The 27,843-nt window shown below is 50.3% G+C and overlaps 1 protein-coding gene across 2 annotated transcripts in view; it reads left to right on the top strand.

Annotated features, from left to right (window-relative positions):
* KIAA0895L (KIAA0895 like) overlaps window positions 1-27,843 on the top strand; it is a 47,244-nt gene that overhangs the window by 17,013 nt on the left and 2,388 nt on the right. For both annotated transcript variants that reach the window (XM_044987888.1, XM_044987887.1), the window contains exons 4-6: window positions 16,263-16,395; window positions 18,569-18,874; window positions 21,961-22,058. In XM_044987888.1, the coding sequence (XP_044843823.1) occupies window positions 16,263-16,395; window positions 18,569-18,874; window positions 21,961-22,058 (537 nt within the window). The remainder of the gene's footprint in view (window positions 1-16,262; window positions 16,396-18,568; window positions 18,875-21,960; window positions 22,059-27,843) is intronic.

Below are 27,843 nucleotides of genomic sequence, written 5' to 3'. Positions count from 1 at the left end.
ACTGCCATAATTTGTGCCAGGGGTCAGAATCTGTCCTCTGGAAGCCCTGGAATTGGTCATGTACCAAGATGGCATAAAGCTGCTTTTGTCTGTACCCCACTCCAAGTCCTGCACTGAGCACAGTTTGACTGGCCCATTATAGCTGAGAGTGTATATTATATCAGACATGCCATATATAAAATGTATGAGGATCTGCTATCTTTAGTCACCAGGGCCCACTCAGTGGGATATCTTATGGTAATGTGTTTCAGCTTTGACACTGTACAGTAATTAACATCAGTTAGCAGTGGTCAGGCTAGCTAGGGCCTGAGGTCAGTGAGTCACTGTGCTGGAAGCTGGAGAAATGTCAGCGTGTGACAGAGCTGCAGCGCTGCACGAGACTGCTGGGGTGACGGGGAAGTGAGCTGCAGCTCATCGTGAACGGGTTGGAAATTAGAAAAGCAACTTCAGCATCAAGGGGCAGGGGCCTGAAAGCACTGCGGGAGGAAACTTGCTTCAATAAATACAAGTCTCGGCTGGGGTTTGTTCAGTGGGGCTGATTGTTAATTTTAAGACATGAAGTTATGAATGTAATTCATGTTCCGATACGCGGAAGTGACACAGCTCACCTAAAAATATTTTACAGAGCTCTGAATGAAGTAACACCCCCTCACCGCTGCATGTTCCCCCAGAGATCATTGGTGGGCTTTATCTCACTTCTGTGGTGAAATTCAAACAATTTGTAAGATTTTATAAAGAATTTGCAGACCAACAGCAGCGTTTGATTGTGCGGACATTGACTGACATAGGCTGATTGAAGGGTGTAGCCAGCTGACAGGGTCTGTACGTGCTAGAATTCCTCCTGGTATGACAAGAGTGTTTGCTTCGTAGTTGATCAGGCAGTATGTAGCTTGGTGTTGAAGATTTGGGTGTAAGAAGATTTTGGATTAGACATGACTCCCATTCCTCTGTTTGGCACTGGCCAACCATCAAGAATGTAATTGGGCAAGATCAGATTTACTCTCACTCCTAGTGAATGCTGTACTTACCAGCAGCGTAACAGCGTAGGCCTTGGATTGCCAGAGGCCCTGGAACAAGGCCAATCAGTGTGACATTTATACACACCCAAGCCTAGCAGGTCTAAAAGATGACCTGTCCTGCAGATTAATCTGTCCAATGTCTCTGTCACTGCAGTGACCGAGTTTTTCAGACATGTAAGCACATCGCAAACCAACTAGTTCACACTGTCGTGGTTTTAGGAGTTAAATTTCCTGAAGGTAATATACCATGTGTCTTTTGGATCCAATCCTTTCTCCTACTACTTCTCAAGACAATATACGACAATATACTCCAAGCATAGGCGCCAACTCCCTGTGTGTTCCAAGACTGGAGCACCCACTGGCAGCGCGCTGCCCTCCCTGGCCTCAACTCATCTCCGCCTCTGCCTCCTCCCCTGAGCATGCAGCCGGGTCCAGCTTCTCCCCCCTCCCTCCCAGTGCTTGTGCCGCGAAACAGCTGTTTCGTGTGGCAAGCCTAGGGGGGAGGAGGTGGAACGTGGCACGCTTGAGGGAGGAGGTGGGGCTGGGGCAGGGATTTGGAGAGGAGTCCAATGGGGCAGGGAGGAACGGAGTTGGGGTGGGGACTTTGGGGCAGAGGTGGAGTTGGGGCAGGGCCGGGGGGGGTGGGGCACGAGCATCCACTGGTGCTGAAAAAAGTTGGTGCTTGTGACTCCAAGCTCATTTCTCTGTCCTTGTTCATCAGAGCAGTGTGTAAAGCCAGGACTCCTAGCACCACTGCATAGATTTCTGCTGTTTGATCCAAAGAGGTAACGCCTTTACCTAGAAGGTTCCTATCGACTCAACATGAACATCCAACACAAACTGACCCATTGGTTCACTAATCACCCGCACCCCGCAAAAAAAAACCACAACAACTAAAAATCACCTTTTGACCTAGTGGAAGCAAGTATCATTCAGCCCCTTTTTCCAGATGGTGAAAATGAGAACACAGATTTCACAAGCTCGTGTCCCATTTGCCAAGATGGGTTTTTAACTGAAGTAGTATGTTTTCATAGCTGCAGAGTTTAAGAGCTCCTCACATCGCTCAGTTCTCTGGCATCCCACTATCCTTCCCTGTGGAATTGGACAGTTGAGGTTGTGAACAGACCGTGTGGGATTCCAGCCCTATATGCCACTCCGGCAGAGTGTAGGAAACATACACAACTCGCCGGGGCTCAGTGGAGTATCTCCTCCTCCCACCCCCCACCCCGTGCAGGCACTGCATTGCTCTGCCTGAGGTAGCCCTACACTGGCACCCCTCTAACAGCTGGGGTGCAATCAGGGTGGAGCCATGTTGCCCATTGCTAGACCCTGCTGAGGTATTCCTGGGAGGCTGCCATAACTTACAGAAGCCCCCAGGGTTGCCTGAGTTACACCGGGGGTGGGATGGGGAGTGCTCCCAGAACAGATCAGAATCGGGAGGCCACTCTACCTTTGGCCTGGGCCAGGCATGCTGGGTCTCCGCCACTGGCAGCACAGAATCTCAGCCACACCATTTAATTTAAACATGATCAGAACGTTGTAGTGAAAATTCAAGTACTTGAAAGCCAGGAAACAGGGAACTAATATGGTGTGGACACAATTTCAGTGTCCTCTAGCTGCCTGTCCCCAGCCAGATCCCCACCTGCAATTCTGGGGTCTCCTGAGGAGCTGCATTCAGTAGCAATAGTATATACAGTTAGATGTGTCGATGAAGCACCACTGATCGTGTCTTAGAAACAGAGCCCAGCCTCATCCAACAGCCTAGTCTGACACCACAGTGATGGACTGCAAGTGGGCTGCAAAGGGGGCTCCTCCCCACCTAGGCTGTGTCTAAACTGGAACTCAAGGTGATTGGCAGTTAACACCTTTGCAAATGCTAATCTAGACTAAGCCAGAGCACTTTAAATCCTGGACCAAGCACTTGTGCGTGTCTAGCATTTGCAGCAGCCCAGCTCTCTCACCTCCCCCACCCCTGCCCTGACCAGTCAGAAGCTGACTGCAGAGAACCCTAATGGGCTGCTTGGGCCAAGCAGTGGTAGTGGCTTCCAGAGCAGTGAGGGTGTAGCTCCCATCCTCCCTCTATCCCTGGTCTCTGGGCTTCAAGGGATATACTGATCTGGGATCGAGGAGCATTCCACTGGTAAGTCTTTTTGCCTTACAATTGATGCTGAGTATTAAAGACTTCCTTCAGGATGGTTCAGGCCGTAGATCCTGACCCTGTCTGGCTCTGTTCTGGCTCAGGGCGGAGGTGATGTTGCAAGAGCTCATAGAGACCTCCCCACACTGCCCATGACTCTTCTAGCTGCTCCCACTCCCTGCAGCAAAGGAACTCCCTGCCTATACTGGTGAGTACTGCACTGTTATGATATGCAGCTAAAGTGGTCGTTGACGCGGCTTCATTCTGCATTGTGCTGGCCTTGCCCATGGAGACAGTTGGTGTATGAAGGACAGGACTGACTGGGTGTGTCTACCCTGCAGCTGGGAGCGTGCCTCCAAGCCCCCCGTAGACAGACTCGAGCTAGCTCTGCTCAAGGCAGCATGCTAAAAATAGCAGGCTGTACACTGCAGCATGGGCTAACCACCTGAGCTCAGAGCCGGGCAGGCTTGGACTCAAGCCACCACCTGAGCTGCAACCCTCCTCTCAGCTCCTGAAGGGTGGGGTGGTGAAATATCCTTGGCTGCTTCCTGTATCAGCCCCGATTGGCTGCTCCTGCCCAGAAGGTGGGGCAGTCGGGAAGGCAGCCAGTCAGAGGAGGGGTTCTCTCAGGCAGGGCTGAAATTCGTAAGAAAGTGGAGCTTCTTGCAGCATTGCCGACTGGCTCCAGGCTGGCTGAAATCTCGTCACCCGAAGAAATTGTGAGAGCTGGTGACTCTTTGTTAACACTTGTGTGATCCTCCCACTGTTCTGTGGTACCTTGGGAAAAATCTCACGTGGCCCAAACTTTCCAGGATAGGGGCCTGAGACAGGGACAGTTCTGTACAGTCTGCAGAAAGTAGGATTCCCCACTTGGGGACTGATCAGCCAGGACTCCTGACAAAATACACTCGGACATGTTAGTATCTAGAATCGTGTCCTGCATTCCTAGCCCTCCCCAGCGCATCTTTACAGGTAGCAGCCACCCCTTTGCTGCATACCCAGAACATGGAGTATCAAAGAATGCTTCACTCTTGGCTTTAGCCCCTGGTGCATTGGTCAAAGGAGGTATCTTTGTGCTGCTCGGTAGCTGAGGTGGTTTCAGCTGTAAATATTGCACCCTCAAATGCCTCTGATTGTCCAGCTGTTTCTTAAAAACAAAGACTAACAGATTTATTTGGGCATAAGCTTTCGTAACCTCCCTCCCGTCTGATAGTTCACTTTTCAGCACAACCTGTTGTCATCTCCCCTTTAGCCAGCTCCTTAGTCGCCTCACAATTCTGTACTAATCACCATCTTCTCCAATTTAACTAATAGTTCCCACATGGTGCCATGTCAGCGCTTTACTGAAGTCCAGGTAATTAGATTTACCGCATTTCCCTTGTCTAAAAACTCAGTTATCAAAGAAAGGTATCCAACTAGTCTGGCACGAAGCAGGTAATGAGGTATCTTTACAAGTTCCATTTAAGCCCCATAGTTTGCATGAACCACATCTGTGTGGAGAAGAGTCGGCTAAGCTAGAGCGGGGCTGTAAAGGACATGAGTATCCTGCAGTTTGTAGGGAAAAATTCAAAGAAGGGTTGTTCTCCTACTCAGAAATCTTTTCATTTCCTGTGATGCAGCCCACAAAGGTGGGTTCTTTGAAAGTAGAAAATATGTCACACTGTAGACGTGCAGACTCACCCTTGCGGCGCCTCCTGCTGGTGACTCCTGGGAATTAGCTCGTTCCAGCTCCTGAGCGCCCTCTGCAGGCCAGTGATCCACCTGTCCTCTGGCCCCTGTGTCCCTCCCTGGACCCGGTGCCCTTTTACATGGGGTGCTGCGCCCTGGCAGTAACCCCCCAGTCTTAGGGTCTCCCCTCCCCAGGGAACCCCCACCCTCTATCCCCACCTTGCCTCAGTATAGGGCTACTGCCAGTCATTGTCTAGCCCCACGCCCTGGGGCAGACTGCAGTATCAGCCACTCATCACTGGCAAGGAGGGTTTGGACCTGCTGCCTTGGCCTGCCCCTGGGCTGCCCTCTGCAACCCCCAGTACCCGTTAGCCCAATGCTAGGCCGCAGCCTGGGACTTTCCAGGCTGGAGCTCCCCAGCTTCTCTGCCTTTCCCCAGCCCTGCTTCACTCAGGTACCTTATGTCCAGCTCCCTGCAGCCAGGCCCTTCTCCCTCTAGAGCTAGAGAGACTTTTGGGCTTCTGGCTCACAGCCTCTTCTGGGGCCAGCTGGGCCTGATTGGGGCATGGGCACAGCTGAGCCTGCTTTCCCCAATCAGCCCAGGCTTCTTGCCCCAGCCACAGCCCTCTCCTGGGCTGTTTTAAGCCCTTCAGGGCAGGAGCAGGGGACCACCCTGCTACACACACTGAATATTATAAGTCACAATCTCTTGCATTAGAGCTGATCAGAAATGTTCCAGCAGAATGTTTTTGACAGATTGCCCTCCCATCTCCTCAGGAGCCCACGTGCCGGCTGCTGGTGCCACCAGGGCTCCCAGGATCCTGGGTCCCTCTGGCGGGCTGCCGTGAGCCAAGGCCCCAGGCTCCCTGGGCAGGTGGCTCAGGCTCTGACTCCCTGGGAAGCCAGTTGCCCAGCTACATGGGGAACTTGTCAAAAAATTTGGTTCCTTGTTCCCCACACAGCCCAGCCAGAGCCGGATAACGAGGATTTTCAGCGGTGCCCTGGGCTTTGTGGAGGAGTCACGCTTTTTGATACAGGAACAGCGTGAACGGCAGCTGCTCATCCAACAACAGAGAATTCGGCAGGCAAAGACGACTGGCCCAGAGGTGAGCTCTTGTCCCACCATGGACTGCCCGGCCGGGGGAAAGCACTTCTTGTTAGAACAGGAGAACTTTGATCCTGCTGGGCAGTTCGTATTCTCCTGCGCATTCCCAGGATTTAATGCTCTAAATTCAATCCTCCTTGTTTCCTTCATACAGGGCCAACTGCGAGTGACAAGACAGCACATGTGCACCTTGCCCAGCCCTCCCTGCCAGCGGAGGAGTGTGCGTTCCTTGATGGCCTGACAGTGGAGATCTGCAGGCTGATGAGAGAATGTCCTGCTCGTTCCTCCTACAAGACCAGCGGATCATAAGTGTCAGGAATATGGTGCATGTCTGGGTAGGGCATTGGACACCAGATGGGCAGAAGAGCAGGCTAGGACTGAGTCTGGCGTCAGAGTCAACAGCTGCACTGCAGGCACCAAGTTTTCTTAGAAGGACACTGCTGCTGGCATTGAACTGGGACATCCCTGCACGGGCAGCAGGAGAACAACCTTGGTGATGCAGTGTCCTCTGGCTCCATTCCATTTAACTCTGGCCGAACCTTGACCTCAGCCCCAGCTGGAACACATCCTCACCATCACACAGACCTGGCATGGGACACTGGATTATCAGACAAAACTTGGTTAAATGCTGTTAAGATTGCAAATTGAATCCCTTAGAAATCAGGAAATAGCTACAATAAGTTTGCACGTGCACCCTTAACTCGGTCCTCTTGTGCATAAACATTCTAATACAGGTTCTGACCCTGCACTGCCCTCCCAACTTGTCTAACCATTTAGACATGTGCAAAATAAATACAAAGTGGAGTGAAACATTGTCAGATCAGAACTGTCCTCTCGCCCCGTGGGAGTGTTTTACAGGCATTTAGCACAGGTGTCAATGATGACGTGCAGGGAAGACAGTGGGGGATCAGGCAGTCTTTAACTGCACAACAACATGCTGCTGTTTCTGTGGAATCACGGGGTCATTCAAGCCCTGACTCAGGAAAGCATCCCTAGTGAAGGCAGCACTTACGGACACACACAAGTCCTATTGCACATGCTTAAAGTGCTGACCTGAGACACTGCTTCGGTGTGCAGGTTGGACATTGCACAGTGGAAGAAGGAAGTTGCTACATTTATTTTTAAATAACTTAGTAGAGCAGAGGTGCACACAGAATACTTGTGGCCAAACCAAACTGAAATCAACCCTTTTCTCTGCAAGTTCCAGGCACTATTTTTCACTCTGTCATTCCACAACAGATGGTTTTTATTCTATTAAATGCATGCAGCCCAGCCTCGTGACAGCACACTGTCCTGCCTGCACTCCTGAAGTAGATTCTTCTCTCAGTGAGGCTGGGGCAGATTTGAAGCTCATTGACTTTAATGGATTTACTTCAGATTTGTCCTGCTGTAACAGATTTGGATTAGAACAAGTCAGGGATCCATGGGACCCTTGCCTCATTCCCAGAGCCCCATCCATCCTGTGCACTGAATGAGATAGGACTCCTGGGGGAAACAATAGCGTGTGATCATGTAATTAAAGCCTGCACTGTAGTACCATAACGCACACGCATACATGGGTCAGAATTAAGATTACTCGGGCAACCTTAACTTCCTGGCATTTCTAAACTTTTGAGTGTTCCACTTTGTAACCTTAAGGTTTTTTTATTTAGATGGTTTGGCTAGCCCAGGGGTCGGCAACCTCTGGCACGTGGCTCGCCAGGGTAACCCCCCCACCCCCAGCGGGCCAGGCCAGTTTGTTTACCTGCTGCGTCGGCAGGTTCGGCCGATCGTGGCTCCCACTGGCTGCGGTTCGCCATCCCAGGCCAATGGGGGCGGCGGGAACCCGCAGACAGTGCATCCCTCGGCGCGCGCCGCTTCCCACCGCCCCCATTGGCCTGGGACAGCAAACCACGGCTAGTGGGTGCCACGATTGGCCAAATCTGCCAAATCTGGTAAGTAAACAAACTGGCCCGACCCACCAGGATGCTTACCCTGGCGAGCCGTGTGCCAGAGGTTGCTGACTCCTGGGCTAGACCAACACAAGAACTCAAAAAACAATCCAAGATCGGAATTCATCTCAAAATATGCTATTGGTTAAGGCAGAGTGCCATTTCATTCCGTTCACACTTGCCCATTGAATGAAACCTGGCTCACGGTGTTTTTTGTACGACTTGGAATTCCACATGCATGTGCATGAAACACAGAGACTCGTAGAGTAGGTGCAGCGCAGGTGCAAAGTATCATTACAGCCTCATAGCTCAGCTGAATTGAAGTTGTTTTTTTGCTGGAAAACTGAAAGGCTCTTCTCCTCACTAAGGACTATGGCAAGCTTTGACTTTCCAACCTGAAAAGCTTCACCCCAAAATAAAACCAGTGGAAAGAGGGGATTTTTAATGGAAATGGTCAGCAACCTTAACTGTAAGTGCCTTGCAGCTCCAGCCATCACTGCAACCCAAAGTGCTGAGTTCACCTGGCGCGTCACTGAGCACTGACATTTTGGGACACCCTGGTGGGTTTGCTGTCGGTTCTTTTCATCAGAATATGTTTTACTGTTATCATTCCCTTTGTATTGCAGTGTCTGTCAAACCATTGCTTGTTCAGCACGGGATTTCCAATAAATCGCCATTAGTTGAAGTAACACCTTTGCCTCTCTAGTTCCTTTCCCTATCTGACGTGCACAGTGGTTCCGTGAGCAGAAAGATGTGGACTATCGTGCTGAAAGCTCCAACCCTCGTTTACTCAGCTGAGCCAGGCTGTATTGGAGAAACCTGTGGCAAAGAGACCGATGGTCCGTACTGGGCTGTGACCCCACTGCAGCTAGTGGAGCTTACGACAGTGTAAAACAGCTGCCGGTCAAGGAGAGCCAGCCCAAAGAGCGGAAGACAATGCTCTGAAAAATGGCTTTACACAATTGTGCTTGATCCATGTGGCTCCCAGGGCCTCGTTGTGATGTTTTCTTCGAGTTCCCAGGACTGTCAGTCCCCTTGTTACCCCCCTGCCTGCAAGTCAGAGACTTGCAGACGCTTAAAGGGATGTCAGCTCCCTGACGCGACTAGCCTGCAAGCCACCCACACAATCTCGGGGCTGTGTCAGCCCTTCCTTTGCCTTAACAGTAGGTGAACCCCTTTGAAGCATTCCCCTGTGATATCCAGCTCCTGTCACTGACTACTCACAGAAATATCAGGTTTGCTATCCCCAAGGGGACAGCATACACACCAGCTTGTTTGAGTCAACTGAGGATCAGCGCCTATATAATATCACAGCACTGAGATATATTCATAGTTAAAACAAGTTTTTTTATCAAAGATAAAGATTTACGAGATACCGAGTAAGGATAATGGAAACAGAAAGGTTATATATAAAACAGAACCCATACACGCTTTCTAGAGACCAAACCTAACTGTTACAGCCTAACCACTTGTCTAAAAGGAGCCTTACCTCACTTGTATGTCCTTCACAGTGCTCCCAACCAGGGCAGCTTGGCATCCTGTTTTCATGAATGTGATCACACTGTCCAATTCCTTCCTCGGGTGCAGGATAAAGAGGTGTCCTTTTGCCTTCTCCTTATAACCCCCAAAATTCATTGTATTGTCCCCAAGGTAAAGGGACTTACAGTGCTTCATTTACATGGAACCTGAGGCAGAGAGGTGAACATATATCCTTCGTCTGGCTGAAATCTGTTTCTCAATCCTCCCTTGATTCAGACTTCCTTAGGAATATATTTTCAGTATACACACACGCACACAAAACATTGTACATGGTATTTGTACATATATGTCACAACCATGTTAATGACCAATGTGACCCTGGCTTTTATTGAAGACCCCACCTGTATGGATAAATACTATGTAAGCCATGTGCTAGGGGTGGTGAGGTTGTGAGGCCTGTGTGATGTTATGAGTTTAATGTAATATCTCGCTGAAAGGTGACAGGGCCAGAAAGAGTTAGTTATCTCATAGACTGACCTGACCCATGGCCGAACTTTAGAAACTGGTTAGGAAGATACGTAAATGAATAGAGCTTTGAAATGCAAGTCTGCATTGTTAGAGTTAGAAGTTTGCTCAGGTCTTGTGATATAAGCAAACAAGTCTTGTCTATTGCTATAGCTTTGAGTCAAAGATCAAAAAGGGAATATTAACATTTAGGAAGATACTTAAGTGAAACAGTATTATTGTCTATATGTCTCTTTGAAGGTTGTGGTAACCTGTATCTGAACTGTTTAATGGATAAATTATCCTGTGCTAATTGCCATAATGTTTAGGAGAAGTTAAGCCTATTGTTTTCTCAGGCCAAAAGGCTGCAGAAAATGTATAAAAACTCTGGGACACGATCCTTCATCATCTCAGATCTGCTTTGGGTTTCAAGAGGTGGAAACCTTAAGCCATAAGGATTGAGATCCCCAGTCATTGACTGGAGTCACCATGAACAGGGACATTGGACTATACCCTATGGACTATTTCTAAAAGACCTTTTGGCAACTACATACTCATCTCTACTATGTATCTGAACCTCAAGAATTGAATTCAAATCTGTATGTATATTGATCTTTTAACCAACTCTCTCTCTCTTTTCTTTTTAAATAAATTTTGGCTTAGTTCATAAGAATTGGCATTAGGCGTGTATTTTGGGTCAGATCTAAGTTATAATTGGACCTGGGTATGTGGCTGACCCTTTGGGATTGGAAGAACCTTTTATTTTATATGATGAGATAAGATTTTCAGTAATCATCATCATATCTGACGTGTGTCTGGACGGAGGCCTGAGGCTGGGCACTTTAAGGGAACTGCGTAGTTTGAACTTCTGAGTAACCAGTGAGGTACTGTAGAAACTGTTCTGTGCTGGCTTGGTAAATTTAAGTATTGGAATATCCACCAGCATTTGGGGTTTGTCTGCCCCGTTTTGTTTGCAGTTCACCCTAATTGAGTGACCTCAGCTGGCTCCCACAGGCAGCATGGTCACAGCCTGTCAGGAGTTGCTGTTACAGAACAGTGAACCCTTTGCTAGTTGGCAGTGAGGAGCTCTTAGGGTCACACTTGGTAGTCTCGTTTTCCCTGAGAAACTGCTTTGCCCTTTATGAAGGTGTTAAAATACCATGTGCCTGCAGGCTTCAGAGAGCAGCCCCTCCATTGCAGACCCCAGAAAGAAGAGCATAGGAGAGACAAACATTAGCAAGAGCCCAGAGCATCCCCCACAAATCTCCTTCGGTCCCCAAACCAATTGTTATAAATGTACCACGAGGGTATGTTCCTCCCTAAGTCCCCAAGAGTAAGTCCTACCATGCGGGTGCCTCATCACAGGCAAGGCCAAAGGGAACTCAGCCTGCACGTCTCAGCCCTCATTGCTCCTAAACAGGAGACCTCGAGAGATGGAAGACAGGATGGATAAAAGTGGGTCTCAAGGTGGCAGTCCCTACCTGGGACGTGTTACTGCAGGGGAATCTGTAGGTTTGGGACTGTGACACGCACAGTGAATAAGAACTATTAAAGCAGAAGCAAAACCTGAATGAGCAGAGGACTTCCTTCCTCTAGGTGTAGCCACTGGCACAAGTGCCAGAGGGCACTGGAGGAGGAGGAGTTCTTTCCTTGTGTGAGGTTGGGCCATGCACTGGTACATACATGGCTGCTTGGGAAGGACAGACCCAAATCCTCTACTTGGGCCACTTCCCATATTGCCCCCTCACTCTGCATAGTTCATTGGGACAGGGAACAACCCCACGTGTTCATGGGTTAGGCCTCAAAAAGTCATTTCCACATGCCTGGAGACTGTAAAGAAAATGGCAGGTGGAGGTGTGTGGGGAAATGAAGGTGAAGGAGGAATAATAAGGTGAACAGTATTACTATGTTCATTGTAACAGGTCCATCACTGGGGCTTATGCTTTAATCAGGCAAAGGCAAATACACTATCTGATGTCCTTGAAAGTTCGTCTTAGATCTGCCACACTGTTCACCCCGTGCTGGCCTTTCGATGAGGCTGAGACCACTGGGCCAAAGTTAACCTGTGTAGGTTCTGACCCAGGAGCTGGTGAGCCAAAGTGCCCGGTCAGCAGAGCTGGCTCCAGGGTTTTTGCCACCCAAAGCGGCGGGGGAGGGGGGAAGCTGCGATCGGCGGCAACTCCACCGCGCCGCTTTCTTCTTCAGCGGCAATTCGGCGGCAGGTCCTTCCCTCCCAGAGGGACTGAGGGACTTGCCGCTGAAGAGCTCGACATGCCGTCCCTTCCCTTCGGCCGCCTCAAGCACCTGCTTGCTGAGCTGGTGCCTGGAGCCGGCCCTGCTGGTCAGCTATGGAATATTTGGAGCGGGCGGCACCAGAGAGCGTGTTTCAGTATAGGCTAGCCATGTCTCTGGCTGTGGGGACTGTAAGGTAATTGGGCTCCTCTGGCTGGACTTAGAACAAAAGTTCCCCAAGCCAGGTGAGCCGATGCTGCTGTTCCTATCAGAGAGAGCAGGAATGGGCCACCTGGTTGTTTCAAGTTCACCAGCAGATGGCGCACAAACAAGAATCTAACAATCGTGTAATGCATTCTAATCATGGATTGGCCATTATACCAGGCTGACGTATGAGGCAGCCAACATTCTGGCTGTGGTTCTGCACAGAAAGGACCTAGTGTGACAGAGTTCTACTGGCTGCCTGGATGAGATACTTATTACAGATGTAAATGAGACAGCTAATTTGAGAGACCTAGTCCTGTGCCACAGTGGTGTGAAGGGTCTGTGTCTCTGGGAAAGAAGGGTTTTTTTCACTAGTGGGTCATAGAGCTTAGCCCCTAAGGCCTCTGCCAGAGAAAACGGAGTTACTAAGAATGTCACAAGTCACCGCTGAGATCCTAGTGAGCTCTGGTTACTTCATTAATTGGAAAACTTCTTCTATCCTGTCTACAGTAAAAATCCCACAAACCCAAAACCCGCCGCTGTGGTTGTTCAGAACGGATAAGGGTGAAGAATGTAACAAGACATTTGATGCAGACCAATAGCCTCATTTCTTTGAAGGTGCTAGTAGAGTTTGATGTCCAGGTGGAGCCTCACCTGTGGGGAGAAGCGGGTTTGGTCACGAATGGCAGATGGGACCAAAAGGCCAGCCAGTCACTTTCAGAACCTCAAGTCAAGCAGATTAAAAAATGTGCTCAGATGTAGCACAGCATTCTGTTTGGAGTGAAGAAATTCCAGGAGTTTCTGTAGGAGAGAAATTCTACTTTAAGCACAGACACAGAATCACTGGTCACAATTCTTGACTCCAAATGGGATGGTTTTAGCAGCTTCGGAATTACAGAAATGTGTTCTGAAGCTAACATCTTATCACTGTGCCACCGGGTACAAACCGCCTGAAAACTACAAAAGCACTTCTGCCGTTAAAGATTAGAAAGACCCAAATCCCATTCTCAGAATCTCCTTTGTGGAGATTCTGTTTCTGATGCTGCAAAGACTGAATGACACTTTCTGCTTATGGCACATAGCAAACTCCATTACCAACTCCCAGAGTACTTTATAGAGTTGTCATCACCCTCCATTTGCAGAGTGGAAAACTGAGGCACAGCAGAGAGAGGAAGGGAGCTGCCTGAGGTAACGCAGCCAATTCCAGGGTACTTGGACCTAGACTGCAGTCCACCAGGATACAGCTCTCTTCCTCACCACAAAATTAAGACAAAAGACTTGGTCTTAAAAGAGAGAATCCTAGCAGGTGATTTAACTATTGTCAGTGAAGAATGATGTAAGCTAGAAGCAGCTCAAAAAGAGAATTCAGCAGAGGGACTATAATGCGGGGTTTCCATGCAGTGATACCAGAATCCATGCCAGCTTTCAGAATTCCAGTGTGAATTCAAGCCCCACTGGCAAAGCTTGAGTAAGAACTGGTGGCCAGTTCTACTGCTCTTCCCTGCCGCCCCTCCATCCATAAAGCTTGTCAACCTGTCAAAGAAAGCTATTAGTTTGGTTTGACTGTGATTTGTTCCTGACAAATCCATGCTGACTGTTACTTATCACCTTATTGTCTTCTAGGTATTTGCAAATTGATTGCTTGATTATCTGCTCCATTATCATTCCGGACTGAAGTTAAGCTGACTGGTCTGTAATTCCCTGGGTTGTCCTTATTCCTCTTCTTATAGATTGACACTCTATTTGCCCTCTTCCAGTCCCCTGGAATCTTGCCTGCCTTCCATGAGTTTTTGAAGATAATCGGTGGCTGGCTCAGGTATCTCCTCAGTCAGCTCCTTGAGTATTCAAGGATGTATTTCATCAGGCCCTACCGATTTGAAGACATCTAACTTGTCTAAGTAATTTTTTTAACTTGTTCTTTCCCTAATTTAGCCTCAGATCCTACCTTACTTCCACTGGCATTGACTATGTTAGATGTCCAATCGCTACTAACCTTTCTGGCAAAAACTGAAACAAACAAGTCATTTAACTCTTCTGCCATTTCCACGTTTTCTGTTATTGTCTTTCCCCTCCCATTGAGTAATGGGCCTACCCTGTCCTTGATCTTCCTCTTGCTTCTAATGTATTTGTAGAATGTTTTCTTGTTACTCTTTATGTCTCTAGCTAGTTTAATCTGGTCCTGGTGATTTATTACTGTTTAATTTCTCCTCAAACCTCCTCTATTGGTGCTTCAATCTGGAACAGTTCCTCAGATTTGTCACCTAAAAAGATTGGCTCAATTATGGGAATCTTCCTCACAGCCTCTGCTCTGAAGAGTGATATAAAGAATTCATTTAGCTTCTCTGCAAGGGCCTTGTCTTCTCTGAGTGCTCCTTTAGCACCTCAGTCATCCAGTGTCCCCATGGATTGCCCGGCAGGCTTTCTGCTTCTGGTATACTTTAAAAATGTGTTCGTGTTTGTGTCTTCTGCTAGTTGCTCTTCAAATTCTGTTTTTGGCCTGCCTAGTTCTACCTACACTTGACTTTCCACAGTTTATGTTCCTTTCTGTTTTCCTCAGTAAGATTTGACTTGCAATTTTGAAAGGATGTCTTTTTGTCTCCTCTTTTACTCTATTGTTTAGTGGTGAAGATTTTTTGGTCCTGTTACTGTTTTGTTTTTATTTGGGCTATACATATACACCTCTACCCCGATAGAACGCTGTCCTCGGGAGCCAAAAAATCACACCGCGTTATAGGTGAAACCGCGTTATAGCGAACTTGTTTTGATCCGCCGGAACGCACAGCCCTGCCCCCTCGAAGCGCTGCTTTACCGTGTTATAGCCAAATTCGTGTTATATCGGGGTAGAGGTGTAGTTTGAGCTGCTATTGTGTGTGTTTAAAAAGTTTCCATGCAGCTTGCAAGGATTTCACTCTTGTGACTGTTCCTTTTAATTTCCATTTAACTAGATTCTTCGTTCTTGTGTAGTCCCCCTTTTTGAAGCTACTGTGGTGGGTTTCTTTGGTATTTTCCTCCCTACAAGACTGTTACATTTAATTACATTGTGGTTGCTATTACTGAGCAGTTCCAGCTATGTTCACCTCTTGGACCAGATCCTGTGCCACTCAGGACTAAATCAAGAACTCCCCACTTCCCCCTTCTGGGCTCTAGGACTAACTGCTCTAAGAAGAAGTTGTCACGCTGCCTGGAGTGGCTCACGACCTCAGGGCAGACTGTCAAAAACAGGGCAGACACCCCAAACTGGTGGTATGTTCTATAATTAGATTTCACCAACCAAGTACCAAACGTGAACTCCAGGATCACCATACCAGTATTCCCATGGGAGCACAGACAGTCCTGTGAGACTCTCCAGTCTATTTTGCCACCCAGACAAACTGAACTTAGTGATAAATGGTCACTTACACCCAAAATTACACCATATTCAGGCTGCTTCCAGTCCCAAGAGACCAGTCCCTTAGCCCAGATAAATTGCTACCTAGATCTTACACCAAAGACAAGGCCTGTCCCAATCCTGTAATAAACTGTCTAAAGGTTTATTAACTAGGAAAAAGAAATGAGTTACTTACAGGTTAAAGAAAGCAAATAACACACAGAAATGAGTTATCACCTAGATTCTGAGAGTGACAGAATTGTAGTGATCTGTCAATTCCAAGTGTCTTTCAGGGCAGAGCCAGGAGGTAGCCCCTGGGGATCTCTGGCTTCAGTTTGGCTTCTCTTGCCCTGTGAGAGTTCAAACAGCAAAGAGATGAAAAATCTCCCCATCAACTATTTCTGTTTCCTGCTCCCAGCATTCAAAGCCAATGGGCGAGGCCGGCACATCCTGCTCCATGAGTGGACTGGGCAGTTAACAAAGCTTTTCTCTTATAATGGCCCCACCTACATTTTGATAGTCCTCCTGGGAGTGCACAGTATCACCTAGGTGTGCATGGGGCTGCCAGTTGTGATCATGCCATCATCCTGACCCCTTATTCTCCATCTGCCCCCAGGTGGTCGTTCATCTGACCGAGGACCTCCTGTCCCAAGCCGTGATGATGGTGGAGAACAGCCGGCCCACCCTGGTGATCAACCTGGCCGGAGCCCGGCAATACTGGCTGGAGGGCATGCTGCGCCACGAGATAGGTCAGAGCCGGGCTGGAGGCATGGGCCATGCGGGGCGCCGGGGATGTGGAGCCACGCGGGGACTCGCCTGGAATTAACGCTCCTGCTCTTGAAAGGGAATAAAATGGAGCAGCATGTTGCATGGCCTTTGTGGGGTGGGGTGGGCAGAAGGAGGCTGGAGCCTATCACGTCACAGAGCCAGGAGGCAGCCGTCCTTCCCTATAGGCTGCTGGGGTAACCACACTGGAAATAACACCCTGAACTGGGAGCACCTCAGCCTCTCAAAGCTACTGACGATAGGAGGGAGGGAGGAGAAGAGCCAGAGGTGGTGAGGGGCTGCAGAGGCTGACCGGATCCAGTGCCAGGACCCCTTGGAGCTGACTCTGCACAACGGTGGGTTGAGGACTCGGCACTGCATGGAGAATGCCGATGGAGGGAGGCACAGAGGGGGTTGTTTAGGGCAGCAGGCAGGGGTAGGAGGCCAAGAAAAACTGCTCAGAATTTTTCACAGTGGACATTTTTTTCATTGCAAAATGGCTCTTTCTTCTTCAAAGGCCTCTGTGATCCCCATGGGGGAGTTGCCCCTTGGCGGCAAGTACAGAGCCCTCTTCGAAGCCGTGTCTGTTGGGGAGCAGGAGCCCCCCCCCCAGGTGGCACTGAACACGTGGCACTGATGGCTGGAAGAGCCGAAGCACCCTCGGCCGTGCCCATTGCTGTGCGGGAGGGTTAACGCGAGTGCTGGAATGAGTTGAAAAGGTGTTAGTGCAGAGTTAGTGCAGACTTAGGACAGGGCAGGATGGTGCTAGGGCGGTGTTAGTGCAGCGTAGGAGCACTACCACTATAGTCACACACAGTTACACCCAAGGAGAGGGATGGCTCAGTGGTTTGAGCATGGGCCTGCTAAACCCAGGGTTGTGAGTTCAATCCTTGAGGGGGCCATTTAGGGATCTGGGGTAAAAATCTGTCTGGGGATTGGTCCTGCTTTGAGCAGGGGGTTGGACTAGATACCTCCTGAGGTCCCTTCCAACCCTGAGATTCTATGATTCATTAAACCAGGGTTGCAAAATCAAGCCTTCAGAAGCCCTAGAATTAGGGCTCCCCTTCTAACCTCCCTTTGGTCTCCTTGTGCATATGCATTAGGATACAGGATCACATGCTACTTTTTCCATAGGACCCTGCCTCATTCAGTGCCCATGGAAAGACCATTCAGAGCTCTCAGCCAGAAGGGGCCAGACAAAGGTGTCCCCTCCCAGGAGGTGCTTTCTCAGGGCTAGGATGGGAGATGGCAGGGAGAAACCTGACAAGCAAGGAGAAAGACACACATTGGAAGGGGTGCCAGTGCCACCTTGGCATCCCAAGTGCAAGTGGTGGGGGGAGCTCTAGAGCAGGGGTTCTCAACCTTTTTCTGTCTGAGGCCTCCCCCAACATGCTATAAGAACTCCGTGGCCCACCAATGCCATATAAAAGCCAGAGCTAGAGGGGAGTACGCAGGGTAATTGCCCGGTGCCCCAAACCACAGCTGAGCTACGTTGCTCAGGCTTCAGCTTCAGCCCCAGGTAGCAGGGCTCAGGGCCCCAGACTTCAGCCCTGCACAGTGGTTCTTCAGCTTTCTGCCCTGGGCCCCAGCACGTCTAACACTGGCCCTGCTTGGCGGAGCCCCTGAAACCTGCTCACTGCCCCCCCAGGGGCCCCGGATCCCTGGTTGAGAAGCACTGCTCTAGAGAGAGGCCTGAGGGGGGGTTGTTCATGTCTAGTTATTGAACCATGGAGCCTAGATTTTGTAAAAGTTTGTTAATCTCAGCAGTGAGGCCATCTGGCCCTGGGGGACAGTTTAGATATCAAAGGATTAATTGAGTATTGTTCCAGCCTCCTGCCACCAGCTAGTGACTGCTGTGCCCCTTAGCTCTGAGGGAGAAGATCAAATGGCAGAGGTTTTGTCAGAGAGACAAGGTGGGGGAGGTAAAACCTTCTCTTGGACCAACTTCTGTTGGGGAGAGAGGCCAGCTTTTCTTAGACTTTTATCTGCTGAAAGAGCAGCTGTGGGGTAGGGGGAGTTCGCCATGTCCCTTATCAACGTGGGGACCGGTTTCCCCCCAATGCGCCTGATTTCCCAGCCCCATTGCCCGGGAGCTTTGCACGGGGTGCGCGAGACACGGCTTGTAGCTGACTGGTTTCTCTCCCTTGTCTTCTCTAGGCACGCACTACATCCGTGGGGTGAATAACGCCCGCCAGCCTTGGCACAGCCTGGAGGGCCGTAAGCGGTACGGCCTGAAGCCTGCTAACCCCACAGAAGAAGGCCTGGCGAGTCTGCACAGTGTCCTCTTCCGTAAGCAGCCCTTTCTGTGGCGGGCAGCACTGCTCTACTACACCGTCCAGCAGGCCACGCACATGTCCTTCAGCGCCCTCTTCCAGCACTTGGAGCAGTACGTGCAGGACGCCCGCGTCCGCTGGGAGTACTGCGTGCGGGCAAAACGAGGCCAGACGGACACCTCGCAGCCAGGTGGGCAGATGGCGCCTCTGCCGTGGGTGGGAATGGGACTTGGTGACTGGGCTGGGAGGCTGGGGTCCGTTCCCAGAGCTGCTACTGCCCAGGGGTGAGTCTCTGTTCCTCATCAGAGCACGGAGGGTCTCTTGCTGTGGCTGTGCAGGGCTGGGGGGTTGCTGTTTTAGCTGGGGATTGGCAGGAAAGGGAGGGTCAGCATGGAGGGCAGGTGGCAGGAGGGGGATGGTGCAGACACCCATCAGCACAGGCTCCAGCATGAGAACTGTACAAGGCCGTGGTGTCACAGCTGGGCCCTGCTCTGGCTGTGGCATCCGTGGTGGCCCCTGCCAGCAACTCCTTTCTAAGCTGAGCTCACGTGGCTGGGGAAGGGGGCACCCTGGCGGGGGCGGTCTGCCTTGAAGAGTTCTGCCTTTCTTGTGTCGCTCTGACTAGCTTTGAAGGTGACACTATCCCTTTAAGTCCTCTGCAAAAATGAGTTAAAAAAGTAGCCTCAGATCCTAGCCCAGCCGTTCTGCCCCTGTCATTTGGCTGTGAGAGACCCACGTGAGCCAGAAGAGAAACTGGCTGCCTGCAGAGGGGTAACAGTGAAACTGACGAGATGGACTGTGGGATATGGAGTCTCTGTGCACAACTCCTCTGAAACCCCCGCGCCGGCACCTCAGCCTCGCTTTTTGCTGTAGCTCTTGCAGAGTTGGGTCTGTCCTGGGCTTTTTAGGAAGCGTTATGCAGAGTCCAAGGCAGCGCTGCGGTAGCCGGAGCCCTGAACTTGGGTGATAGTAACAGCTCCCATGCATCACAGCTGGGGGAACCAGCCTGTGTGTTTGTCAGACAGATACTTACACTTAACACTCAGAACCCTTGTAGAGGGTCGTCGAGATACCAAGATTACAAAGAGCGCTGCCGCTGCTCATGCTTTTCGGGCCAGGAGGGGTCACTGTGACCATACCTCCTGCATACACAGCTGGAGAATGTCACCAGGGATCCCTGCGGCAGCCCCATCACTCAGAGGGACTTAGACGCTTGACTCCCACTGGTTTCACTGGGAGCTAGGCACTGGAATACTTTTGAGCAGCTGCTCCTGTCTTTGTTTAAAGACTACAGGAGACATTGAATCCACCACACCTCTGTGTCAGTTTTTTCAATGGTTAATCATAGAATATCAGGGTTGGGGGGGCCCTCAGGAGGTATCTAATCCCACCTCTTGCTCAAAGCAGGACCAATCCCCAGACAGATTTTTGCCCCAGATCCCTAAATGGCCCCCTCAAGGATTGAACTCACAACCCTGGGTTTAGCAGGCCAATGCTCAAACCACTGAGCTATCCCTCCCTGCAGTTAATTACCCTCATTTAGTTTCAACTTCCAGCCCTTGGATTTTGTTCTGACTTTATTTGCTACATTAGAGTCCTCTACTAGTGCGTCACTTGTGGGGTATTGAAAACTGTGTTACCATTACCAGCGCTACCACTTTAAATTATAATGGGTTTCCTGCTCCTGCTTGCAGGCTAGGGGGCTCGGTAGGGAAGTGTGTGATCTGGGCATAGCAACAGTCAGTCTGTGGAAAGCCAGCCTAAAGCAAAGTGGGGTGAGTTAGGCCTCTCTCTGTCTTAGGGAGCAGCCTGCTTTGTCTCTCTCTGCGTTTTTTTTGGTTGTTTTGGGTTTGGGATCTGGACTCTATGGGTACATCTACACATGCAGCTAGGGGTGTGATTCCCAGCTTGAGGCAGCTCTCACCCAGCTAGCGCACTAAAAATCAAGTGTAGCCATGAGCTAGACATGCTGAGTATGTGCCAGACTTTCAGACAGGTACATACTTAGGGGTGGCTGGTCCGTCCTGCAGCTTGCACTGCCACAGCTACGCTCTGGTTTTAGCACCCTGTCTCTCCTCAAGCTGCACCCCAGCTCGAAGTGTAGACATAGTCTAAGAAATGACCTAGCACTACATGGCAGCCTGCAGAAAGAGTATTTTGTGTGTGTGCGCGCGCGCGCGCCGTGAACGTAACAGAGAACGCTGGGACAGCTTCTTTAGGAAAGAAAAATAAAAGAGGACGATGAAGAGTAGAGATAACATGGCTACCTACTGCAGTCTGGAGTGTTTCCAATTTAATGGGGGGGAAAAGGGAAGATTTTGCAACATACATTCAGAGACTTGAGCAGTATTTTTACGCGTATGCTGTAGAGGATACAGATAAACAGAGGGCTGTTTTCCTAATGTTGGTGGGAAAAATGACATTTACCATCCTTAAGCTTGTGTTGTCCACAGAAACCTGCTGAGCTGGAGTATAAAGGAGAGTCTAGAACAGTGGTTTTCAAACTTTTTTCATTTGTAGACCCCCTAAACATTTCAAATGGAGGTGCAGACCCCTTTGGAGATCTTAGCCATAGTCTGAGAACCCCTAGGGGTCTCTGGACCACAAGTTGAGAACCACTGGTCTGAAGAAACCAGGTCATACAGCTTCTCTCAGAGCCCCTTAACCTGCAAGCAGGCCCAGGAAACCCCTTCTAGTTTACAGCGAGAGCTTTAATTTTCTCCTAAGCAGATTTCATCTCCTCACTCTTCACCCCCTTTTCCAGGTCAGTAATAAATATATTGGAGACGGCTGGTCCTAGTACTGACCCCAGCCCACTGGACTTGCTTCTGACCTCACTTACACCAGCTCTTTCCTAGTCTAACGCTAAGGGGTGTCTACACTTGGAGCTAGGGCTGCAGTGCTGAGCGTGTGGAGACGTATTCACGGTAGTGCTCATCGAGCCAGCACATTACAAGCAGGAGTGTAGCCGCAGGAGCACTGGCTGCCCCATGTACGTACCCAGGGGGCCTGGGCGGGTTTGTACTTGGGGTGGCCAGCCCGTGCCACTGCTGTGCTCCTGCAGCTACACTATGATCCTTGTAGCTGATGAGAGCCAGCACGGCATGTCTGTGTGAGCTGGGCACTGCATTCCTCACTCCAAGTGCAGACACCCCCCAGCTGACGTCCGTTGAAATGCTGTTGATTTGCACCAGGGTGGGAGGAAAATTAGGTCCACAGCAGCCAGCATGTTGGGAGGTGGCTGGGCTCCCATTTCTCCTCCTTGCTCTCTTCCAGGCTGTTTCAGTAAGGATCAAGTGTATCTGGATGGAATTCTCCGCATCCTGAGGCATCGGCAGACTATTGACTTCCGGTTGCTGGCAGCTCTGGGCAAGGTAACAGCCTGGAGTGATGGACAGAACCCGTTTCCTGGTGTGAAATCAGTACATGGGAACGGTTCTGCTGCAGGATGGGCCACAGTTTATGGATTATTTATGTGGTGTTTTTACACCCCCAGCCAGTGCAATAACCAGGGGTCTTCCCCTTGGTCTCAGGGACGTAATCGTAAACTTTGCTATTTGATTAATGTAAATACTCAGGAGATTAACATGAAAAACCCAGCTTTGGTCATTAACCCTCTTCTTAAATAATGGAATTTAGCAAATACCGAATAGGAAATTACTGGGGAAAGGGATCTGGGGATTATAGTGGATCACAAACTGAATAGGAGTCAAGAGTGTAACACTGTTGGGAAAATGCGAACATCATTCTGGGCTGTATTAGCAGGAGTGCGGGACTGGGATACTGGGAGGGTAAGGAGGAAGGTACAAGATGGGAAGCCTCCTGATTCATTCTGAGAAAGTAGGGCAATCGGCTAGTTATCTCAGGTGAATGTACACGAACGCAAGAAGCCTGGGAAACAAGCAGGAAGAATTGGAAGTCCTGGCACAATCAAGGAACTATGATGTGATTGGAATAACAGAGGCTTGGTGGGGCAGTTCACATGACTGGAGCACTGTCATGGATGGTATAAACTGTTCAGGAAGGACAGGTACGGGAGGAAAGGTGGAGGAATTGCACTGTATGTAAGGGAGCCTGTTCAGAGTCTTTGGGTTAAGTCTAGAGGCAAGAGCAACAAGGGTGATGTCGTGGTGGGCATGTGCTATAGACCACCAGACTAGGGGGATGAGGTAGACGAGGCTTTCTTCGGACAACTAACTGAAGTTTCCAGATCACAGGCCCTGGTTCTAATGGGGGACTTCAATCACCCTGACATCTGCTGGGAGAGAAATACAGCAGTGCACAGACAATCCAGGAAGTTTTTGGAGAGTGTTGGAGACAACTTCCTGGTACAAGTGCTGGAGGAACCAACTAGAGGCCGTGCTCCTCTTGACCTGCTGCTCACAAACAGGGAAGAATTGGTAGGGGAAGTAGAAGTGGGTGACAACCTGGGTAGCAGTGACCATGAGATGGTTGAGTTCAGGCTCCTCACAAAAGGAAGAAAGGAGAGTAGCAAAGTATGGACCCTGGACTTCAGACTTTGACTCCTTCAGAGAACTGATGGGCAGGATCCCCTGGGAGGCTAATATGAGGGGGAAAAAGTTGTCTAGGAAAGCTGGCTGTATTTTAAAGAAGCCTTATTGAGGGCACAGGAACAAACCATCCCGATGTGCAGAAAAAATAGCAAATATGGCAGGCGACCAGCTTGGCTTAACAGTGAAATCTTGGGTGAGCTTAAACTCAAAAAGGAAGCTTACAAGAAGTGGAAATTTGGACAGATGACTAGGGAGAATATAAAAATATTGTATGCAGGCATGTAATCAGGAAGGCCAAGGCACAATTGGAGCTGCAGCTAGCAAGGGATGTGAAGGGTAACAAGAAGGGTTTCTACAGGTATGTTAGCAACAAGAAGGTGGTATGGGAAAGTGTGGGACCCTTACTGAGGGGAGGGAGGCACCGAGTGACACATGATGAGGAAAAAGCTGAAGTACTCAATGCTTTTTTTGCCTCGGTCTTCACAGTCAAGGTCAGCTCCCAGACTGCTGCACCGGGCAACACAGTATGGGGAGGAGGTGAGCAGCCCTCACTGGTGAAAGAACAGGTTAAGGACTATTTAGAAAAGCTGGACGTGCACAAGTCCATGGGTCCAGATCTAACGCATCCAAGGGTGCTGAGGGAGTTGGCTGACGTGATTGCAGAGCCATTGGCCATTATCTTTGAAAACTCATGGCAATGGTGGGAGGTCCCGGACGATTGGAAAAAGGCAAATATAGTGCCCCAGGAAAGAAAGAGAACCCAGGGAACTACAGACCGGTCAGCCTCACTTCAGTCCCTGGCAAAATCATGGAGCAGGTCCTCAAGGAATCCATTTTGAAGCACTTGGAGGAGAGGAAGGTGATCAGGAACAGTCAACATGGATTCACCAAGGGCAAGTCATGCCCATGGGTGGCAAGTTTGTAGAAATTTTGGTGGTGCCCAGAACCCACCGCCCAACGCCGCCCCCACCTGCCTAAGGCTCTGGGAGGGGGCTTGGGGGGGAGGTCTGGGGTGCAGATCCTGGGCTGGGGATTAGGGTGCAGGATGGGTGCTGGGTGCAGGGTTTGGGATGGAGTTTGGATGCTGGGTGCAGGCTCCAGGCTGGGGCAGGGGGTGGGTGTGCAGGACGGGGTGAGGGGTGCAGGCTTTGGGAGGGAGTTTGGGTGCAGGCTCTGGGCTGGGGTGGGGGCATAGGAAGGGGTGAGTGGTGCAGGCTCTGGGAAGGAGTTTGGGGGTGGGAAAGGGTGTGTGGGAAGGGGGAGGGGATGCACCCTCTGGGAGGGAGTTTGGGGATAGGAGGGGGTGCAGGGGTGAGGGCTGTGGGGCTGGGGATGAGGGGTTCATGATGCAGGAGGGGGATCAGGGCAGAGGGTTGGGGTGTGGGGTGAGGGCTGTGGGGCTGAGGATGAGAGGGGTTCATGCTGTGGGGGGGGCTCAGGGCTGGGGCTGAGGATTAGGGTGCGGGGGGATGAGGGCTCTGGCTGGGGATGAGGGGTTAGGGGCATTGGGGAGGCTCAGGGCTAGGGCAGAAGGGCAGGGTAAGGGCAGCCTGCCTTGCCATTAGTGGAGGGCAGGCATAGGACCCTGGGGCAGCAGACAGCCGTTCTGCCGGGAGCCGCAGGGGAGAGGCAGCCGCTGCTTTTTGTCAGGCAGGGACACGGCGTGGCGGGGGGGGCGGACACACAGGGAGAGGGGTGGCAGGCGGGGGCTGGGACCTGCTCCAGGCAAGGACGCGGCGGGGTGTGGGGGAGACCCGCGGGGGCCGGGGCCCGATCCAGGCAGGGCCGGGGGAGAGACCCAGCTCCAAATATTGCTGGAGCAGGGCCCCCAGCCCTGAATATTCCTGGAGCCCAAGCACCACAAATTTATATAACCTGCCGCCTATGGTCATGCCTGACCAACCTGATTGCCTTCTATGACGAGATAACTGACTCTGTGGATATGGGGAAAGCAGTAGATGTGATATATCTTGACTTTAGCAAAGCTTTTGACACGGTCTCCCACAGTATTCTTGCCAGCAAGTTAAAGAAGTATGGGCTGAATTAATGGACTATAAGGTGGATAGAAAGCTGGCTAGATCGTCGGGCTCAACGGGTAGTGATCAACGACTCAATGTCTAGTTGGCAGCCGGTAGCAAGAGGAGTGCCCCAGGGGTCAGTCCTGGGGCTGGTTTTGTTCAACATCTTTATTAATGATCTGGATGATGGGATAGATTGCACCCCCAGCAAGTTCACAGACGACACTAAGCTGGGAGGAGTGGTAGATATACTGGAGGGTAGGGATAGGGTCCAGAGTGACCTAGACAAATTGGAGGATTGGGCCAAAAGACATCAGATGAGGTTCAACAAGGACAAGTGCAGAGTCCTTCACTTAGGACGGAAGAATCCCATGCAATGATGCACCGCTACAGGCTGGGGACTGACTGGCTAAGCAGCAGTTCTGCAGAAAAGGACCTGGGGATTACACTAGACGAGAAGCTGGATATGAGTCAGCAGTGTGCCCTTGTTGCCAAGAAAGACAACGGCATATTGGGCAGTATTAGTAGGAGCACTGGCAGCAGATCAAGGGAAGTGATTATTCCCCTCTATTTGGCACTGGTGAGGCCACATCTGGAGTATTGTGTCCAGTTTTGGTCCCCCCACTATAGAAAGGATGTGGACAAATTGGAGAGAGTCCAGCGGAGGGCAACAAAAATGATTAGGGGTCTGGAGCACATGACTTATGAGGAGAGGCTGAGGGAACTGGGCTTATTAGGTCTGCAGAAGAGAAGAGTGAGGGGGGATTTGATAGCTGCTTTCAACTACCTGAAGGAGGGTTCCAAAGAGGATGGAGCTCGGCTGTTCTCAGTGGTGGCAGATGACAGAACAAGGAGCAATGGTCTCAAGTTGCAATGGGGAAGGTCTAGGTTGGATATTAGGAAAAACTTTTTCACTAGGAGGGTGGTGAAGCACTGGAATGGGTTACCTAGGGAGGTGGTGGAATCTCCTTCCTTAGAGGTTTTTAAGGTCAGGCTTGACAAAGCCCTGGCTGGGATGATTTGGTTGGGTTTGGTCCTGCTTTGAGCAGGGGGTTGGACTAGATGACCTCCTGACGTCCCTTCCAACCCTGAGATTCTATGATTCTATGAGTGTTGTTAAGCAAGACACAAAAAGTAATTCTTCCACTCTACACTGGTAAGGCTTCAAGTGGAGTATTGTGTCCACATCTGGGCACTACACTTTGGGAAAGATGTGGACAAACTGGAGAAAGTCCAGAGAAGAGCCACAAAAATGATGGTCTAGAAAACATGACCTGTGAGGAAAGACTGAAAAAATTGGGTTTGTTTAGTCTGGAGAAGAGAAGCCTGGTGGGGAGGGGAGGGACATAACAGTCTTCAAGTACATAAAAGGTTGTTATAAAGAGGGGGGTGAAAAATTGTTCTCCTTAACCACTGAGGACAGGACAAAAAGTAATGGACTTAAACTGCAGTAAGGGAGATTTAGGTTGGACATTAAGAAATACTTCCTAACTGAAGGGTAGCTGAGCACTGGAGCAGATAACCTAGGGAGACTGTGGAATCTCTGTTGTCGAAGGTTTTTAAGAACAGGTTTGCCAAACACCTGCCAGGGATGCCTAGATAATACTTAGTCCTGCCTCAGTGCAGGGGACTGGACTAGACGCCCTATCCAGGTCCCTTCCTGTCCTGAATTTCTATGAAAAAGAAATTTGAGAGAGAACGGAAACAAGTGTGAGTGATGGAAACAAATGGTGACATAAAACAACCATAGACCACAAACTAGGGCTGACACTTAGTACACGTTACCTTTCCTAGCCAATCAAGTAGATTCTCTCCTGTCCTAGTCCCCAGGAGCTAGGACAGCATCTTCCTTGCAGCATCGCCCCTCACCCAGGTTCTTTCTCGGTGGCTGGATGCTGCAGCATGTCTCTCTCCACCCTGTGAGACACTGAATCAGTCCTTTGCCTTTCTGCGGAGGGCGTCTCCTCGCTGCCATAGCAGCCCATCTCACTTCAGTGGACTTATGGTTTATCGTTGATGGTTTGCCACTGACTGTTTGGGCTGCTGCAGTGGTGGACAAGAGCACTATACGGTATGTAATTGGCTAGCCAGCGAGGGGGGTGGCAATCACTTCCCACTTTAATGGGCTTTCCTCAAGACCCGTAAGGGCCTAATTTTCAATCTAGTTACATTATCCCTTAAATATAACCCGTGCACACATCTTGCAATGATTGAGGATCGGTAAGTTACAAGCTTTCAGCAGAGACCTCACAAGCTGCCCTTCATGGATAAATACCTTGGAGGCAGTGTATTAGGCACAGTGAGTTTGTCAGGTCTGAGCCAGGCATTGCTTGTAAAGGACAGTGACCCCTTTCCTGGCAGGTGCCAGTGGGTCTCAGTAGGTAACTCTCTTCCCCTGTACAGGAAGTTGAATTCACAGGAGTGTCTCTTGAGCAGATCACACCGAGCCACTCTGTACCTCAGGCCAGGTTTCAGGCAGTATCAGTCTCGTACAAAGACTGCAAAGCGTATGCTCGTATGACAGGGAGGGGTTCCCTGAGACTGCTCGGTCATGTGGCAGCTTGCACGGACGTGGCTCAGCGTGCCAGACTCCTCCGCAGAGTCCTGCAGAGGGGGTTGACGTCTGC

Source organism: Mauremys mutica, chromosome 14 (assembly GCF_020497125.1).
Source record: "Mauremys mutica isolate MM-2020 ecotype Southern chromosome 14, ASM2049712v1, whole genome shotgun sequence".
Classification (NCBI taxonomy): domain Eukaryota; kingdom Metazoa; phylum Chordata; order Testudines; family Geoemydidae; genus Mauremys; species Mauremys mutica.
This window is presented reverse-complemented; position numbering and strand designations above follow the sequence as displayed.